General features: G+C 49.6%; 7 protein-coding genes across 7 annotated transcripts; 4 read left to right on the top strand and 3 right to left on the bottom strand.

Annotated features, from left to right (window-relative positions):
* Positions 1-114: 114 nt before the first annotated feature.
* BDZ99DRAFT_450125 (uncharacterized protein) lies at positions 115-1,968 on the bottom strand. Its single transcript, XM_033718151.1, has 7 exons — positions 1,849-1,968; positions 1,634-1,800; positions 1,362-1,581; positions 1,228-1,309; positions 1,039-1,178; positions 406-986; positions 115-347 (listed from the first exon to the last, which is right to left on the bottom strand). The coding sequence occupies exons 1-7, from the start codon at positions 1,895-1,897 to the stop codon at positions 240-242; spliced, it is 1,347 nt and encodes a 448-aa protein (XP_033572489.1). The 5' UTR covers positions 1,898-1,968; the 3' UTR covers positions 115-239.
* Positions 1,969-2,452: 484 nt separating this feature from the next.
* BDZ99DRAFT_574445 (uncharacterized protein) lies at positions 2,453-3,592 on the top strand (the record flags this gene model as incomplete). The annotated part of the gene is made up of 2 exons (XM_033728375.1): positions 2,453-2,821; positions 2,872-3,592. 2 exons carry the CDS (start codon positions 2,453-2,455, stop codon positions 3,478-3,480), a joined length of 978 nt encoding a protein of 325 aa, XP_033572488.1. The 3' UTR covers positions 3,481-3,592.
* A 909-nt stretch (positions 3,593-4,501) lies between these two features.
* Positions 4,502-7,443, top strand: BDZ99DRAFT_423807 (uncharacterized protein; the record flags this gene model as incomplete). The annotated part of the gene is made up of 11 exons (XM_033717040.1): positions 4,502-4,551; positions 4,601-4,688; positions 4,797-4,887; positions 4,947-5,349; positions 5,401-5,523; positions 5,568-5,685; positions 5,737-5,770; positions 5,836-6,116; positions 6,166-6,258; positions 6,305-6,430; positions 6,483-7,443. 11 exons carry the CDS (start codon positions 4,502-4,504, stop codon positions 7,179-7,181), a joined length of 2,106 nt encoding a protein of 701 aa, XP_033572487.1. The 3' UTR covers positions 7,182-7,443.
* Positions 7,444-7,606: 163 nt separating this feature from the next.
* BDZ99DRAFT_524491 (uncharacterized protein) lies at positions 7,607-8,693 on the bottom strand (the record flags this gene model as incomplete). Its single annotated transcript, XM_033725912.1, has 4 exons — positions 7,607-7,733; positions 7,794-8,083; positions 8,263-8,551; positions 8,608-8,693. The coding sequence occupies 4 exons, from the start codon at positions 8,691-8,693 to the stop codon at positions 7,607-7,609; spliced, it is 792 nt and encodes a 263-aa protein (XP_033572486.1).
* An 835-nt stretch (positions 8,694-9,528) lies between these two features.
* BDZ99DRAFT_524490 (uncharacterized protein) lies at positions 9,529-11,123 on the top strand (the record flags this gene model as incomplete). Its single annotated transcript, XM_033725911.1, has 5 exons — positions 9,529-9,745; positions 9,797-9,880; positions 9,949-10,232; positions 10,285-10,503; positions 10,554-11,123. 5 exons carry the CDS (start codon positions 9,529-9,531, stop codon positions 11,121-11,123), a joined length of 1,374 nt encoding a protein of 457 aa, XP_033572485.1.
* A 557-nt stretch (positions 11,124-11,680) lies between these two features.
* On the top strand, positions 11,681-12,854 carry BDZ99DRAFT_423805 (NAD(P)-binding protein; the record flags this gene model as incomplete). The annotated part of the gene is made up of 5 exons (XM_033717039.1): positions 11,681-11,722; positions 11,788-11,952; positions 12,022-12,128; positions 12,187-12,503; positions 12,564-12,854. The coding sequence occupies 5 exons, from the start codon at positions 11,681-11,683 to the stop codon at positions 12,752-12,754; spliced, it is 822 nt and encodes a 273-aa protein (XP_033572484.1). The 3' UTR covers positions 12,755-12,854.
* A 1,178-nt stretch (positions 12,855-14,032) lies between these two features.
* Positions 14,033-15,344, bottom strand: BDZ99DRAFT_574442 (uncharacterized protein; the record flags this gene model as incomplete). Its single annotated transcript, XM_033728374.1, has 5 exons — positions 14,033-14,478; positions 14,526-14,596; positions 14,651-15,033; positions 15,089-15,193; positions 15,252-15,344. 5 exons carry the CDS (start codon positions 15,342-15,344, stop codon positions 14,099-14,101), a joined length of 1,032 nt encoding a protein of 343 aa, XP_033572483.1. The 3' UTR covers positions 14,033-14,098.
* Between the last annotated feature and the right edge of the window lie 1,632 nt (positions 15,345-16,976).

Here is a 16,976-nt window from a genome sequence, read left to right as displayed (position 1 = left end):
TCGTGGGACAGGACCGTTCCCATGCATTGGGGGGATGTAGGCTGATTCAGGAAGCTGCTCCTATACGAATGTCTGAAACCAGCTCCAATACGATAGGGGTTTGAAGGGAAGTTTCGAGCAATGCTATAGTCAATTGACGTAACTAAATTACAGAAAGATAAGAAACGTGAATTACGTGAGACGAAATAGAGAACAACTGCAGAAAATGGTATGCGATAAATGATACCAAAAACCTACAGCTAGAACCTCATAGTGCTGCCCATACGACCCGTCAACCCGCTCACATCGTTAGCAGGAGCAGCAGCAATCGCTGGGGCCGACTCTGCGCTCGGCACCGGGACACCAACCTGCATTTCAATGGTAAGGACACATCTCAAACCCAAGTTTCTTATGTTGCAGACTTACAGGGAGATATTCCTTGAAGAGGAATGGGCTCATATAGGGCAATCGCCTCTTCTCATCAGTAGCGAGATCTGGGTTTCTCGTAACAGCATCAACTTCGCCGACGATACGGTTCAGCATGAAACGGACGACCTGTCGCGCAGATTCCAGACCCTGCAATGTCGCCGGATAGGGCTCGGTGATCCTGAGCGGGGCCGTAGCACCTTGGACGGTATCTTGCCTGGACACAGGAACCATATCGTCGCTGTTAATGCTGTCGGTTTCCTTTGATTGCTTCTCTTCGATGGCTTTCTTGGCGGCCGGTGCCTCGACTAGGGTCTGGGCACCGGCGGAGAAGTCATAGGCTAGGATCTGCAGGTTCTTGGCGATGGTTTTGTAATCTAGATATGCTTCTTGGAGGATGTTGGTATACACTCCGGCCTTCTCAAAATAAGGGATGCTCGCTTGCAAGTTGGTGGCTTGGAAGCTGCGGAGAGCAGTGTATTTGGTGAGGATGGCGTGCGTGCGCATAGGCGTTTGGCTGACGAGCTGAGGAAACTTCAGCGCGGCGGCTTTCATGGTTTCGAAAGTCCAGTCCTCGGCGGCTGTAGATAGCTTAGTGATTTGGCGAGATAGGAAGACTGAGGCTCGACATACGGCCCTTGATGTTCTGCCCTCCACCGGTCCACGTGACTGAAACTGTAGTCTCATTCTCCTTCAAGAACTCGGTAGTGTCTCGGTTGAACTGTCCGTTCACACCAACCTCCAGTTTGTCCTTTGTGAATTCGATAGCAGCCCTAACAAATTTTAGTTTTCAGAAGCCCAATGTATTCATCAGAAGCTTACTGTGCTTTGATAGTATCAGCTGCCTGCCGATCCTTAGCCTTCACGGAGATGACTGCGGTAAATTCTCCGCCTTCCTGGAAGCCTATGACAATGTTAATAAAGAACAATGCGGGAATCTCAGTACGCTCTCGTACCAGAAATGAAGCAATCTCCGTACACGTCCGCGAAGTTGTTCGTCTTGAGTCCAGAAATGGGTTGGAACTTGGTCAAGGAGTAATCGTAAATAACTTGGTTCACGACCTTGACAGTGATCATAAAGCTAATGTCACTCTCCTTGACTTTCGACGTGTTGATAAAGTCTCCTTTGCCAGTAGCATTGAATGTATCGTATTTAATGGAGAATGCGGCGTTGATCTGGAAGTGTTACTACACTGTGACGACAAGACTAGCAATATCCTGTACTCACGTTCATAGCACTGGTCACGTCGGTCACTTTGTCGACAATTGAGGTCTTGTAAATCACCTCCTGGGCGACCTGTTTCTCGATCGCTGTCTCTGCATGTTGCTGTATAGCGTCAGGATCTCTCGTCACAGCATGGTCGATGCACATTTGCTGGGTGAAGGAGTTAAATCCTGGAGTGTGGTTAGCGGCATGACAGGCGGGGGCGGAAGAGAGTATACCTGAGCCCAGCTGCATCGCCGTATTGTAGGGTGCTAGTAAGGTCGCCATTGTTCAATTGATTCTCGGGAAGAGTGAGAGAAGATGCTGAAAAGTTTGGAGGAAAGCTTGATCTGTGCCGGTTGAAAGATGGAAAGGATGGCTCTAAATAAAGGAACAACAAGACCTATTGACACTATAAAGTCGCCCAGAGGGCTCCAATACCGCTTGCAGCCACGATAGTGCCACAGGGGTATTCTCAAGCTGAGATTTTGTGGCGTCAAGCCTAGAACTATAGCGTGCGTACGCTCCACACGGAATTCCCGCGCACGCTATTGATGGTGCCTCCCGTCACAGTGCATCTGTGGCGCAATGTCTCGGCGGGAACACCGCTTGGCTGTTCCCTGATAAGCTGAACTTGAGTTAGCTCATTTGCTCGTTACAGAGTGTGTAGACAGTCTGAATGTTCTCGGTCTAGTCCCTGAACTACGGTTTGAGCAACTGCGCTCGGAGCTTATTTTGAGCGGGCGATAATTCTCGTCGTGGTGCTGTCCGAGGAATTACATTCTGGTTTGTTCGCAACTTCGGACCTCTTTACCGTACCACAAAACTTCTTTCGCAAGAATCATGTCACTCGTAGACGTCTTCCCGCAAGATCCGTTTACGCCCAGCCTTCGATATGCGGCAGTACAGAAGCTACCAATCACAGTTCCCTGGAACAACGAATCCATCAAGCTCGGAACTCCTCTGATCGTGTCGCAAACCGAGAAGAGCACCTTCAAAGAGGAGAAATGCGCGTTCTCGCGGGCGTCTCTAGCCAGCAGCCGACTGACTTTCGTGAGCTCCGCCAGGGGAAGCGTTTGTGAATCGGCCACATCATCTGCCGCAGCGTCCTCTGAGCATCTGAATTTGTCAGTGCAGGGCCAGATTGGATGGAAGCTCCTAGGTGGTTCCGGCCAGGCCCGCTACGAAACGAGCGTGAAAGACGACAAGAATGTAAGTGGTATACCAGATGAGAAGCCTCAAGACACTCACAGGGTTACCAGGATCTCAAGTCCAGCCTCCGAGTCGAATACCGTAGCGGCACCCTCACATTTGCCCATGTCCCGCGGCTTTCAGCTGAAGCCTTCCACATACTTCAGACGAGTCCAGAGCCACAGCAAGCGTTCCAAAAGGAGTTTGGAGAATACTATGTGGGAGCGTACATCCTAGGAGGGGCTAATGTCAACATGGTCTCCGCGTCATCCGCTTCGTGGTCCAAGTCGAAAGACCTCTCCGGATCCTATACCGTCAATTTCCTTTGGTCGTCAACGACCAAGCCACTTGACGATCATGAACGAAGCGGAAACCTTTTTGGAAATGTTGCCTTGAGCGCCTATGATTCACTTGACGGCTGGCAGGAGAACAAAAGCGGGGCTGGCAACACCACCTACTTGGACATAGTACGATCAGCAGACGACAACAAATTACGAGGATGGGCACTAGCAAAGCGGGTGACAAGGAAGGCGAAGGAGCTGAAGGTGGAAAAGGGAAGCGAGGTCTCTTGGGACATGTGTGATACCATCTGCAAGGCTGGACTGGTCGTCGAGGTCCTGTTGTTGCCGTATGCAGGTCTCAGGGATTACACCTCGGCTCTCCTATCGGCTGGCGTCTAGACGTCTGTCGATCTAAGTGTGGTCAAGTTGCAGGCGGATGTAGTCCTGTTAGTTAGTCTTAGTTGTAATAGAGGGTTCCAGATGGGTGATGTCCCTCGAACGACCTCTCGGGACTTCCGAGAGCCATGTGGCGGGCGTTCGGTAGTGTTAAAGATAACAGCTGAAATGTGGAGAATCCTAGCCTCGTCCCGTGCCGCGAATGCCGCCGCGTGGCTGGAAGAAGTCGTGGGCCGGTGCGGGAGTGGAGAGGTTAGGGGCTGGCCGGACAGGTGTCTGATTAAGGTTCTTCCCGAACCGGGTCGCTTACATTAGCCCGCGCTACTTGGCTGTAGCCGACCTCTTTCAGCTCCAGACTCATGATGATCAAGTCTTAACCCTCCTTAGCTTTGACGTGGCTGGCTGCACATTTCTCTACAGGGAATCTATCGCTTAATCCTTACCGTTTTGGAAGCTCTGGGTGAGGCCTTATCCAGATTCGGACACATAGGGGCTACGTCCTCAGCCCAGAACAGATATCCCAACCGAACTACAGGCCAGATGCGAGTCTATGGATACGCGGCCTCGCGTGATGCACTCCAAGATATGTGGCGTGCACATACCAGCCGCCAAGGTGGGCTTCCAGAACGCCTCATCCGGCGGGAACAGCTGCAACACCATGTTCATGCATCTGCCATGAAGCTACAAAGCCACCGGAGCTCAATCCGCAGGGGAGGATTCACGATGAGGATATTAGACTATTTGTGGATGTTTCAGCTTCGGGCTCCTAGACTGCGCCATCCAAAGCCAATTCATTTCGATCAGCTAGCCATGGTACGTTCAAAGGCGACGCCGAAGTATTGACAGAAGGCCCTTGAGGTCGGCGGTTATCCAGGGGTTGCTCATTGGTATCGCGTTCTTTTTTGTGCCTCTTCAAATACTGCCTCAGGACTACGACTTCGGCCCCCTCTCCCAAGAGTCTAAATACATTCGAACCTTTCCAAAAAAGTTCCTTCATCAACGCCAACTTCCACAGACTCCAACCATGGCTCTCATGCTAGCACCTTACAACGAAGCCATGCGACTGGGCATGGGGTATGTCACTCATTAATCTTTCCCTGCACATTGCTAATACCTTCTCTAGCTTCAACAGCTATACCCAGCAGCTATGTGTCAACGACGTTGTGCAAAAGCCTGGCGGTATCAAAGGATCCGAAAGGGACCTACGATCCGTCCAACTTCAGCCCAGCAACCAGAGCTCCGGTAAAGGCCAGATCGCCTCCGGGGAGGAGGCCGGTATACTTACAAAGCCCACCGGGGAGCGTTTCATTGAAAGAAAGGATGGCCAGTCATCCGTTAGCCAAGTCGTGAGCTGGGAAGCTGGATTTGTGGACAACATGAGCGAAGTTATCAACTCCTTGAACATTAGCGGTGAGTAATTCCCCTTGATCACTCGATCCTTCAAAGGATGCGGCCTGATCCTATAATAGGCGCGTTGGAGATTACTGTCGCTGCTCTTGGCGGTGGTGCCGGCGGCCACGGCAACTACATCGATAACTCGACCTTCAAGCAAGCCGACGCCAAGTACAATATTACCGTCAAGGTCACGAACCAGAAACTCATTGCCAATGAGATTACCCAATTCGTCCCCATCCCCAACGTGCCCGAGTCGAAGTTCAGCGAAGTATACGGAGACTCTTTCATCTCTGGATTCATTGAAGGAGGTGTTTTCAATGCTGTGGTCACGAAAACCAAGATTGACAAGACTAAGACGAAAGAGTACGGCGGTGGACTTAGCATAGAGATGGACTTGAAGGTTGCCAAAGTCAAAGGTTCTGCGGAAGGTTCAAAGACTGACACGACTAATGAGCAAGAATACAGCACAGAAATCAAGTAAGTGTCTTGAAGTGATCGTTCCGAGTGGATTCTCGCTAAATCACCTAGGTTAAACTGGTCTGGAGGTGGAGATATCAAGCCCGATGACGTAAAGGAGTGGGATATCCCTGCTCTGACGCGAGTTGCCATGGAGTTCCCAGACAACGTTGCAGCATGTCCGCAAAGAACATAGTACGTACCCTGATATTAATTGGAATCTTAGCTGACGGGTGAAGTGCGATCCTTACCAAATATTCCTCACTACGGAGCTTCCACGAGCAAATGGTCAAAGGCTCTCCGCTAGACTACGAGAATGCTGGTATTTATACATCCTCGCTGCTCGATGCCTACATGGTATACTCCATCCCATTTTTGAGAAAACTCTTGTAGGCTGACTTCTTCCAGGATTACAAATCCATGTGGAAGGAAATCGCCGAAAGTAAGTCCACTCTCGTCCTATCCGAAAGCTCTTCTTCCAGCGTGACCAGTACCAACCCTTCTTAGTTATATATGAGCAGGAGAAGGGGCAGTCAAAATACCACCCTCGAAAATCAGACGACAATCTGATTACCTACGGAAAGAACTTCCAGGAAGACTATGATCTGCGCACCAAGGCCTTCGAGGAGGAGTCGAAAACGGCTCTTGCGCGACCAGGAGCATACGCAGGTATCGTTCTTGAGAAGCCTCTGCCACCAAATGAGCTCCAGCCCTACATCCCCGATATCTTCGGACTGGACAAAGCTCGGCGTGACTGTAGGTTTGAGATGATCAAGATCGTCCGTGAGGTAGGCTCATTCACTCTCGTCGATGAGGTCTGGACTTATCTTGGAATAGGTCGGCGAGGTCTCGAACAATCCCAAGGTAGCAACGGATCCGTATCGCAATTGGCGGTATCTAAGCCCAAACATATTCAAGCGGCTTCTTCCAGTAGGTCTCGCAACAAAGAGTCTCTTCTGGGCGCTAATTAAGGCAGACTCCGAAAACAGCAGAGGAGATCGAAGCGGACAGAATTAAGACAAAAGAGGAAATGGAAGCGGAGAGACTCAAGAACGAAGAAGAGATTAAGAAAGTGAAAGATGACCTCCAAGCTCAGATTCAGGTAAGACTTCTGCTATGCCCAGATAAAACGCAACGGCTAATATCGTTCGAAGGGCTATGCCAAAGAGAACGACACGCTCAAAAAGCAACTGACTGAACGAGAAGAGGAGCAGAAGCGGATCCAGGAAGATGCAGAGAAACAAAAGGAAGTGCATGCTACTAATGAAACCGAAGCTCAGTCTCAACGCGAAGCATACGAGAACCAAGTCCAGCAAGCCAAAGCCGAAGCTGCCGAACTCAAGAAGCTGAAAGAAGACGTCGAGAAGCAGCTCCAGGAGAAAGCAGAAGCTGAGAAGAAGCTCCAGGAGCACGACAGCCAAACTCAAGCCCAGCTTCAAGAAGTGTCTGAGCGAAAAGTGGCCGCCGAGCAGGCGATCGAATCCCTACAGCGCGGTATTCAAGAGAAAGATGGCAAAATACGGGAGTATGGCGAGCTGGCGCAACGGGAGAGCGCGAGAGCGGAGTCCGTCACGCAAGAGCTTAACCGACTAAGGGAAGCGGCGCAGCAAGGTCCGGCTATCACGCTCCACTCAATCATCTGGGCCAACCAGCAGCTTATCGGCAATGGCGGAGTGGAACAAAAGGTGCGCCAGTTTATAGAGAATCGCTGGGGCTTCACATTCGACAACGACTTCTTTGGCTGCGATCCGACGCCGGGCCGGGAGAAGGCCGGAAGCATTGTCTACTGTCGTAGAGGAGAGAGCGTCAAGAGCGTTGTTGGCAGCGAGCACCAGGGGTCAGCGTTCTACTAGGTGTATTTCCATGTTTCTCTTTCCTTTCCTGAACATGTTAGCTTGCTTGTATTGTAGGTCTTCTGTCACTCTAATTTCACGTCTTGTTTTTCGGCTAGCTCTAGTAATTTCCAATAGGGTGTATCCGGTTGATCGATCTCCAATTTCTACAATTCTGCAGACCTCAAGAAGCTGCTACAGTAACTGGCATTTCCGTGTACTCAAAGTCCCAAATTAATAACCTAGTGTCGTGCGGTGGCGACGCCGCAAGAACAAATCGTCCTTACACATCTGCACTGAAGCGTCAATCTGGAAGCTGCTACGCGGCCGAATAGAGCTATTCATAAACTCTAAGACGTGCGTTTGAGTCCACAATCCTGAAGGTGGCTGACAAAGAGCGTATACCAGAATTTGGGATCCACCCAGAGTTCTAGAAATATTGTATGCTACCTAGATTTTGTTATCTCAGCAACGATGTTTCTGGCGCCAGCAAACGAAAGTTCGTCTAGGGTTTCATCGTAAAGCTGCTTCGCAAGATGCAAACCTTCAGGCCTGTGTACGATGGGCGCCATGCTGGAATATTCACGTCAATACATCTCAGATGTTGTATTGAAGCGTATGGGCAGTACTCACAGCTGGATCTTCGCCTCCTCGATGTACTGCCCATGCGCCTGCTCGCTGAGGGTAGTAACCGCGTGGACCAATGTGCGAGCGCCAACAGCGCATGTCTGACTGAGCAAGTAGGACTGGATCCTGTAAATGAAGCGGACGATGCCATGGGTTTCGCGGGCAAGATCTGAGCCGCGGCAGAATCCTGGGTTGGCACAAGAGAGAGTGACCGCGGATGGAGATACGTACTTTGACAGCTCCGTCAGGAACAGCTGCCCGAGCAGCTTTGTTGTTCCATAGAGGTCTCCCATGGTCTAGTTGCTCTTTTTCTGTTTGAAGGCGGGTAGAAGAGGGGTTCCTCGAACTTGGACCAGGCGGCCATGTCGGATGACACGACGCAAATATGGCCCGGGAGGCTTCCGGTCCTCTTCTCTTTGATGATAGGTAGTAATAGGATTGTGAGAAGCATGGTGGATAGGTAGTTTATCTGTACACCCTCCTCGTAGCCAGTCGAGCTGAATGACTCCGAGCCTTTGAACACACCGGCGTTGAGAATAGTGATGTCGAGGTGGTCTAGGTGTTTAGCACGCTCTGCGAAGGTGACGATAGAGTCGTAGGATGAATGGTCTAACTTCCAAACCTGAATAGATCCGGATGGAAGATCCCGGCCATTGGCGAGATCCTTTCGACCCTTTTCGCCTTCCCCTTCATCGCGTAAGGCCAGGATTACTTTGCATCCCAGGTCTAGAAGCTGGCGTGCTGTTTCTAGTCCTAGCCCGCCGCTGGATCCTGTGATTATGGCTGTCTTCCCGCTTAAATCCACATCGCGGTGTGACACGAGCGGGAGAGTGACGAAAAGTTGGCGTAGAAGTAGTGGAGTTGGGTTGCTCTTTGCTCAGGCGAGATATCGAACGCCGTAGCCATGCTGAATGCGACTTTGACCCTTGAGAGTGTCGGATAGTGGGTGGCGAAGGGGGAATCGAGAGTCCTCCTAGACTATGGTATTTAAGGCAGTGGAAATCCTTTAGATGTTAGCTTTATACGCCATTCAGCTTTACTTAGGCCCTTCCCTTGTTTATTTATGTCACATATGTTATAAAGCACCTAGGGATGCCGATCCTTGCCACATAATTTGCAGTGAATGATGAGTCACGTGACCAGACATGGCCAATCAAATCTGGAGCCGCTATCAAAATGCGGCCCAAAACTAACTGAAACACTGTGGTGCATTCGGTCAATCAATGATGCCTTTTTCCAATCAGTCAATAGGCAGATGCCCTTGGCACTTGCGAAATCCTTTATTGTTGACAATTAGTAATGTCTTCGGCTTTTAGCGATTGCCCGGGGATTAACATTGAGCGTTATCTCTTAATGGCCACAGGATTACACTGCTAATACTCATACAGTATAACCCAGCCTAGATCTAGCTTGCAAGTTCTCCATAATGCAGTGTAATCCGGCATTCGTAAAATGGGCAACTGCCCGAGCGTCTACAATCCTCAAGTAGCTCCAAAGAATTCGCTCCACCCAGCACTCTCTCGCCGGCTTTCTCGACTATCTCCTAGTGAAAAAAAGCAAAACAACCTCCACATTGACTCAGCAAGTTTAATTGCAAGGGAATGGCAACTGTGGATCTAAACTGTGAGACGTGCAGAGGTGGGACAAACCCCTGAAATAAGGCAAGGGAGAAATCTAACCGCTAGCAATCTTGAATTCAGAGCTTCAAGATCGCCTTGATAGCATCACTCCAGCGGCGTGCATGGAGCGCGTTCCACTAAAGCGAAACTCCAAGGGTCCCGGGCTTCGACTATCGTGGCCAAAGGCCAGCGATGGTAGACGCGCTATTGTTGGGAAGCCACAGTCGTTTGCACCGTCGCATGGGAGAGGGACCCGCTATTCCTCTGAAGTAGGCATGGTTCACGTGTCACATGGGGATGTTGAGATGCACTATCAGTTCGCAAGTTCGGTACCAAGTGGTGAGCCGCCCTTAAGAAGAAACAGACTATGGCGCCTCTAAGACGTTCTAGGATCCGCTCGGCCACACCTACACATACCCATGGCATGGAATCCGTCAAAAGTGGAGGTTGAAGACAAAGACTTGCTTCAGTACTGTGGGTTCAGATCGCCCTTTTCAGCCTCTCTAGCACAGGATCACAGGTTCTATGACTGACAAACCTAGTCCAAAGTGTCGCTTCGCAATCTCTTGCTACTTTTGGCCATGACCCTACGGATTTGGGCAAGGTACTCATCCGGATTGCTCTGGCCAGTAATACGACCTCTGCTACAGCAGTGCTCCATTCGCTGCTCGCCTTTTCTTCGCTGCATCGCCATGATGTTCACTCGCAGGCGGCGGAGCTGAAGATCTCTGCCATCAAAGCTATGGCAGCTGCATCAGGGAGTCGTCCTGGCATTACGGAAGCAATCCAGCATGTTGCTGCGGGGATGCTGTTGTGTTCTTTCGAGGTTAATACCAACCCCGGCTGTGGTTCTATTACGTGCTGATCTAGTCCATTAGATTCACCAGTCATCTTGCACCTCAAGCCAATGGACGTGGTATCTTTGTGGTGTCAAATGCATGATCAAGTCTGCCGGCCTCGACAAAATCCGCGAGGATAGTGATTTGGCGGCCTTGTTGGACTGGGTTTACTATCACGATGTATTAGCACGCTTCACTTTACGGCACTGGCACAGAGAAGGCACGGTAGTTACATCGACTCCAAGTATCCGTGCAGAGGTTAGTATACAGGACTGGCTGGCAGGGAATGCTTTCTGACATATTATTAGGCCTCCCATGCGGCACCGCCCGCCTTGGCTACTATAGAGCTGCTGTCGGAAGTCTGCGATGCAGTATCTGCAAGGCCGCCAGCTACAAAGCCTGCTGAAGATTTGAATGACTACAGAAGCTACTTGAAAATACTCGACTGGAGGATTAGAAGCCTTCCACTGGCGGCCACGGTCGACAATAATGCAGATACGCCATTGATTATGGAGCTGTATCAGCTGGCTATGCTAGTTTACCTCAATCGCGCGTCCGAGAATTCGCTCAAACAAGCAACTAGGACACAGCAGCAGATTGATAAGGCCTTTACTATATTTTCCCAGTTGGGTTCTTGTGACCGGCAGTTTCCTGTCTTCATCTTGGGTTGCGAGGCTCGGAGGGACGATCAACGGGCAGTGGTCCTCGATCTCATCTCCAGGACTGAAAAGAATGTTTCCTCCCGGTCGTTCAATTATGTTAAGATATTGATGCAGGCGATTTGGGCCCAAGATGATCTTGCTGATCGGGATATTAATTACTGGGACAAATTAAGCTATGTAATCAGCTGCTGCTCAATTGTACCTACCTTTGTCTAGTCGTAGTAGTGCATAGAGTGGAAAATGTGGACAAAATGGTTTAAAATCACCTCCGAGATTCCTAGCCCTATCTCCGCCTCGCTCCGTTGACTCAGAATCTAAATTGCTCAGGCACTGGTAGTTGCCACAAGCTGAGACGCGTTCGGTCGGGGTCTCGCTAAAGGAGCCTAAAAAGGAATAGCCAGCTGCAGGTAAGACGAGAAAGCAGAGTTTGGGCAACTACAGGGATTACCTGTAGCGTATGCAAGTGCAACGTGAGAATAGAAATTCGGCAACTACAAGTCAAGAATATCGGCAACGTGTAACATGCAAGGGGTCCTTGAATCAGTTCATGCAGGCGTAACTCCATATCAGATTTTGGGCAACTATTAGGTAAGTACGTACTTACCAAGCACATCAGAGCTCAGCCGGGGAAGACGCTAGACTGGCACGCCAAAATAGTTAATATAAGGCAATTGCCTTTTAAGCTTGTCGTCCTGTCTATAGCATCTTCCTGTGATTCCAAAGTAGAACCAATTCACACTCCTAGCACATATTCGCTCTACGATTCCTTTAAAATGGCTACCTACGTCATCACCGGAGTATCCAAGGGAATTGGTGTAAGTTCAATCACAATCATCTAGTACATGACGAACCCAGTCTGATGGTCAATTGTCTCGAACAGTACGAGTTCCTTCGCCAGTTATCCAAAGATCCGAGCAGCACCGTCATTGGAATAGTCCGAGACAAGCCTACGACCGTCAAGAAAGTGTCGGAAGACTCGGACCTGAAAGGGCGGTCCAACATACACATCTTGGAAGCCGACGTGACCAACTACGACGCTCTGAAGGTTAGAGGCCAACCCCACGGGGTGTTCAACTACTGTCAAATAGGTTAAAGTACTGATAGACCTTGATAGAAAGCTGCCGCGGACACCGCCGAGATTACCGGCGGGAGCATCGACTACCTCATTGCCAACGCAGGTTACGTTTCGCAATTCGATGGCTACGACGCTATTGGAGTTTTGTATGCTTCTCCTCCACACATCGAACAAAGACTCAGGCTGATATAGCAAAATGCACAGGGGCAACAAGCCCAAGGAGCTTGAAGAGACCCTGAAGGAGCTCTTCAACGTCAACGTTGTTGGGAACGTTCACCTCTACAACTTATTCATGCCTCTTATCCTCAAAGGCAAGACCAAGAAGGTTATAGCCATATCCAGTGGCATGGCGGACCTGGACTTTACAAACAACTTCGACCTGGAGGCCGGCTCTCTATACTCCATCAGCAAGGCGGGGATAAACATGGTATCGGCCAAGTTTAGTGCTCAATACAAGAAGGACGGCGTCCTTTTCCTGAGCATTTGTCCGGGAATGGTGGAGGTGGGCCACTATAATAACAGTATGATCTACCCTATTTATTTTCAATATCGGACCAGCTAGCTGACATTTCTTTTCACAGTGACTCCGGAGCAGATGCAGGGCGCGGGGAAGACGATGGAGAAGTTTGCTCACTATGCACCTCATTTTAAGGGCCCGGCCACCCCAGAAGCCTCTGTTCAAGATGTGAGGTCGGTTTGGGAAAAGGCTAGCATCGAAAATGGAGACGGCGGCACTTACCTCTCGCACTTCGGGAACAAACAATGGCTTTGATTTGGATGGACCAACTTCCCATATTTTGGTGTTTACGGATGATTGGTAGTTGCAGGCTGAGGGTGCTTCGCCTCGAATGTGATCCTCTTGTAAGACCGGTTACCGAGTGTATTGAGGAACATCCCCTAGCTTCTATTCCAGCAATGCAACGTTCCTTCTATGGTGTGTCGTGTCTATTCGCAAGCCGAACATCAGTGTTATATTGGAGGCTTACTGACTCGCTATCTCATTGAGTTTTATACTAAATTACATGACTGTTTTACTACCTCGACGTATCAATGTATGAGGCTGTAGACGCAGAGCGAGGCGGACCATACGAAAGATAGGTGGGTCGTGAAGATTGATGAGTGCACAAAGTTGAACTGAGCATGTTCGTGCTTGTGATAGTGTGCCTCGGGTCTTCGTTCTTGGTACCGCGTCTTGGGCGATGGTGTAGGAATAATTTTGAAGGCAATCTATTGTATGCTCGATGAAGCATCGGATTGGCGGCACTTTCACAAGCTTCTTTCAATGAGGAGTAAACATGAGTAGTCATTTGGGCTTTTCCCTGGCTGTATGTGAAATATATCAGTATCCTAGGCTAGAATGAGAAGGGCTCAGGAAAGGAAGCTCACATGTGTCTTGGATCAAGAAAATCTCAAGTGGCCCCATTCGCCCATGCCGCAGATGCCGTCATAAACCATGCCCACCACCGAAAGCCCTTCCATTTATCGTGACCAATTTCTGACATCCATCTGATTCAGGACCGTCCAGTCAGCATGACCAGCACAGAGTCGATCATCCGCCAAGAAGTCGACCACCTCAACCCCAGCCGTATGCAATTTTCAGGTTAACTATTGGAGCCCAACGGCCCCGTGAGCGACTCTGCAATCAGACCCCACATCAGGTACGAGGCTGGGGCTGGGGCCAATCGGAATTTTAACCCTGAATTCCGGATGGCGAAGGTCGGCAAATAGCCAAATTCAGCTCAGCCCTAGAGCACCTACCAGCAGCCACAAATGAAGACCAGAACTCAGACCAACACCCTAATCTCTCGAGATCCATATTGGAGGCGGGGCAATGTTCCCGGAGTCGAGGATACCAAAGATATGTGTTAAGATAATTGTACGTGTGTCTAGCTAAGTGAGTGTGGATATTCCTGCGCTTCCTTTAATCACAGCAATCCTAGCAACTGTGAGCAAGAAGCTGGGTTGTGAAACGCGGAATGTAGATATCAATATTTAAAGATTCTCCGTCTAGGAGTAGTGGTATCAACTTCCCTTAAACGCCATGCTTTTCCTAATACACCGCCTGCGAAATCCCAACTTTAAAATGAGTAACCTATTCCTAAGCAATAGCCTATTCTTATGGCTTATCATGAGTAATCGTGTACGTCACATCCTGCTGAATGCCACCTCCTCTTGCCTCGACGCTTTTGTCGTCGCCGTTTCGTTCCCACTCGCTACTCCGATTGTGTGGTTCTTTACCGGCCATCACGTGGGTGGTGTGCAGAGGATACAGGGTGAGGACACCATCGTTCGCGCGTGACTGGTTGTCGAGATTGTCCAGACTATGCAGTTGGTTTGCGTAATCGGAGCGCTTTCTGTTTGAGGCGGAGCCGTATTTGTACGAGGAGCCGAGATGGAGGATGGCTTTGAACAGCGGTTTCAGCGTGACCATTGATCCCATAGCGCAGCCGATGCCGATTTCGACAGTAGAAAGAACTCGCGCATCCACGATTTTGTCTAGGATTGTTAATTGGTTGATTGTGTAGAAGAGAAGAGGAACTTACATAGGAAATCTGGGCTGTCGATGGGGAGAGATGTGACGAACTTGAATCTGACAGCGGTCGCTACCATAACACTGGTCGGCCATTAGCATTGAGATGAGCTAAAAGGCAGACGGATGTAATCGTACCAGTTGCCGACCAGAAGAATGCCTGCCAAGGATACTTTGGTATTGCGGTTCATTTGCAGTTCCGACACCACGAAAGCAGGGAGAACCCCGAAAACTAAATCTGTAATGAAATTGATAGAATTCTGTCCCAAGGTGGCTCTGGCTAATTCGCTGGGTGCTTTACAGCTTCCGGCGACCACTGGATTCCAGAAATGTTGGGGTGGTGTGCAGAAGAAGATTAGTTCGAGAAAGGTCCACAGATTTCCCGCGATAGAGACGACTATTCCGACATATATGATGTAGATATAGAGCTTTCTGCGCACGAATCGCAGAAGCAGCGTTCCGATAGATGCCTTCAAACACGGTGTTGCGGTGGCGTAGAAGATGCCAGAGAGAAACTCCATCTGCATGACAATCACTTAGAGACGAAGTGTTTGAAAGTGAGAGAGTGCAATAAACCTTCAATGCGACTGGGAAGTTTTTTGGGTCAATGTCCAGGTAATGGCGATCCATTTGATGCGCAATGCCGATTAGGATCACAACCACATAAACCGTGAAAACTGCCTGGTTTCACAGAATCAGGTCCAGTACTCTTTTACACTTTGTGGTAATGTGTACATACCATCGCAGCGGTCATTAGCATGTCGTCTATGCCAAATGTGCTCAGAATCTTGACCCCCACCCGCACTCGCAGAACTAGCGCGATCCATGCCATAATGAACAGAGATAGAGTTACCCCCAACTCCATGGAGGAGTGTGAGTCTGCCATCCTCGTTGATTTTAGCCGAGAGAAATCCACAGACGCGATCGAATAGAGTTGAGATACCAAATCGCGGGGAAAGAATGTAGAAAGCAGCACTTACAGAACGGTTTCGGCAATGCAATGAGAGTGGAAGTGCCAGTTATTACTTAAAGCCCCTTGGCCCGTGTCGACAAGGCCTGATCCTGGCCATCATTCCCGAGGCCGTTTGAACCAACGGCGCATGAGCCTCAAAGGCCAGACTTGGACAGTCGCCGTTCACGCCAGGGGGTAAATGCATAACACTGACCCTTCGAAGAGACGTAAAACTGGGCTACCTAGATGGTGTGGGGAATTACGGAGCATGGATTCTTTTCACTGGTCGGTCGGCGATCATGACCAGAGTGGGGATCAATCAATCAATCAACTTTGACGTCTCCAAGTTGATTGATTGCTTCGTTGAACAGGCTGTGATTGATTTGATTTGATTTGATTAATTTCTGAGATGCTCAAGTTGAGTTGATGAGATTGATACTTTTTGACCCCCAAGTTGAATTGATTGGTTTGATTGATAGATTGATTGATAAGTTGATTACTACTTAGGAGGTTTGATGCCAATTCGACGCCAGGAGCGTATAGATTGCAGAGCACTAAGTAACTCAGGCTTCATATTAAGGCGTCGTACGCCCAGGAGATCGCCAAGTTCGCTGAAAATTCTCTCACAATCAGCTGAGGAGGCTGGGATGGAGTAGATATCAAGGGCTAGCTGGCCTAGAATAGGATAGCGATCTCTTGTGATAACCCAGTACTGAATAGGGTCCTTCGCTAGTGGGTTGTCCTGTTTCAGAGTTGGCTCGCGCTTCCACCTCTCGTACTTGTTGTCAACAGTTTCCTCCATCTCCTGCTTGCCCTCCTCCATAGAGTTCCTAAGGAAGTCTGCTCGGTCGTTTGTAGGGCTTGTTCGACGGCGTTTTGCAGGCCTCACATCAGGAGACGAGGTAGGAGATGCTGCGCCAGCAGCCTTTGCAGCCACCTTATCCTTATGTGCCTGCCACAGCAGCCGGAAGGAGCTATAGCCATTTGAAAGCCAGTTCTTGTACGGATGTGGCCTATCGCGCTTTGTATTGTGATCCTTCGGCACCTTCCATAGCCCCTTAAGCGCGTGTTTGTATGCTGGATGAAGTATTATAGCTGCAAAATAGATGGGGGTGTCTTCTGTCTTCCCGTAGTAATCCGCGAGCTTCTTATAGGCAGCGTTGACGTTAATAACTAAGTGATCTTTAGGTGCATCTGGATCCTCGTAGTTAATAGCCTTAAGCCTCTCCTTCTGCTCCTTAAGGGCCGAGAGTAGCCATTCGAATGTGATGAGAACTTCCCAAATAGCTCCGTGGCTACCAGCTGAACCTCTGCCCTGTAGCCACGTTGTTGCATCCTTAAACGGCTTAAGCAGCTGCTTATACTCTGTAATTGTTGCCTAATTACCTGCGTTTAGCCCTCGCTCCTTGATAAAGCACCGCGGTTTCTCCTTCTTTGTATCCTTGCGCCGAGATGCTGCTTTGATATTGTATTCCTCGAGCTTCATATATATATACGCGTCGAGAGGGCCTT

Source organism: Mytilinidion resinicola (assembly GCF_010093595.1).
Source record: "Mytilinidion resinicola strain CBS 304.34 unplaced genomic scaffold BDZ99scaffold_18, whole genome shotgun sequence".
Classification (NCBI taxonomy): Eukaryota; Fungi; Ascomycota; class Dothideomycetes; order Mytilinidiales; family Mytilinidiaceae; genus Mytilinidion; species Mytilinidion resinicola.
The sequence above is the reverse complement of the archived record's forward strand: the minus strand, read 5'-3'. Positions and strand labels throughout refer to the sequence as shown.

Excerpts from the sequence above, each read along its gene's own strand:
- BDZ99DRAFT_450125 (XM_033718151.1), bottom strand. The coding sequence starts at position 1,897 with ATGGCGACCTTACTAGCACCCTACAATACGGCGATGCAGCTGGGCTCA. Across the intron at positions 1,582-1,633 it reads ACGTGACCAGTGCTATGAAC|ATCAACGCCGCATTCTCCAT; the intron begins GTGAGTACAGGA and ends TAACACTTCCAG. Across the intron at positions 1,179-1,227 it reads GCTGATACTATCAAAGCACA|GGCTGCTATCGAATTCACAA; the intron begins GTAAGCTTCTGA and ends AAAATTTGTTAG.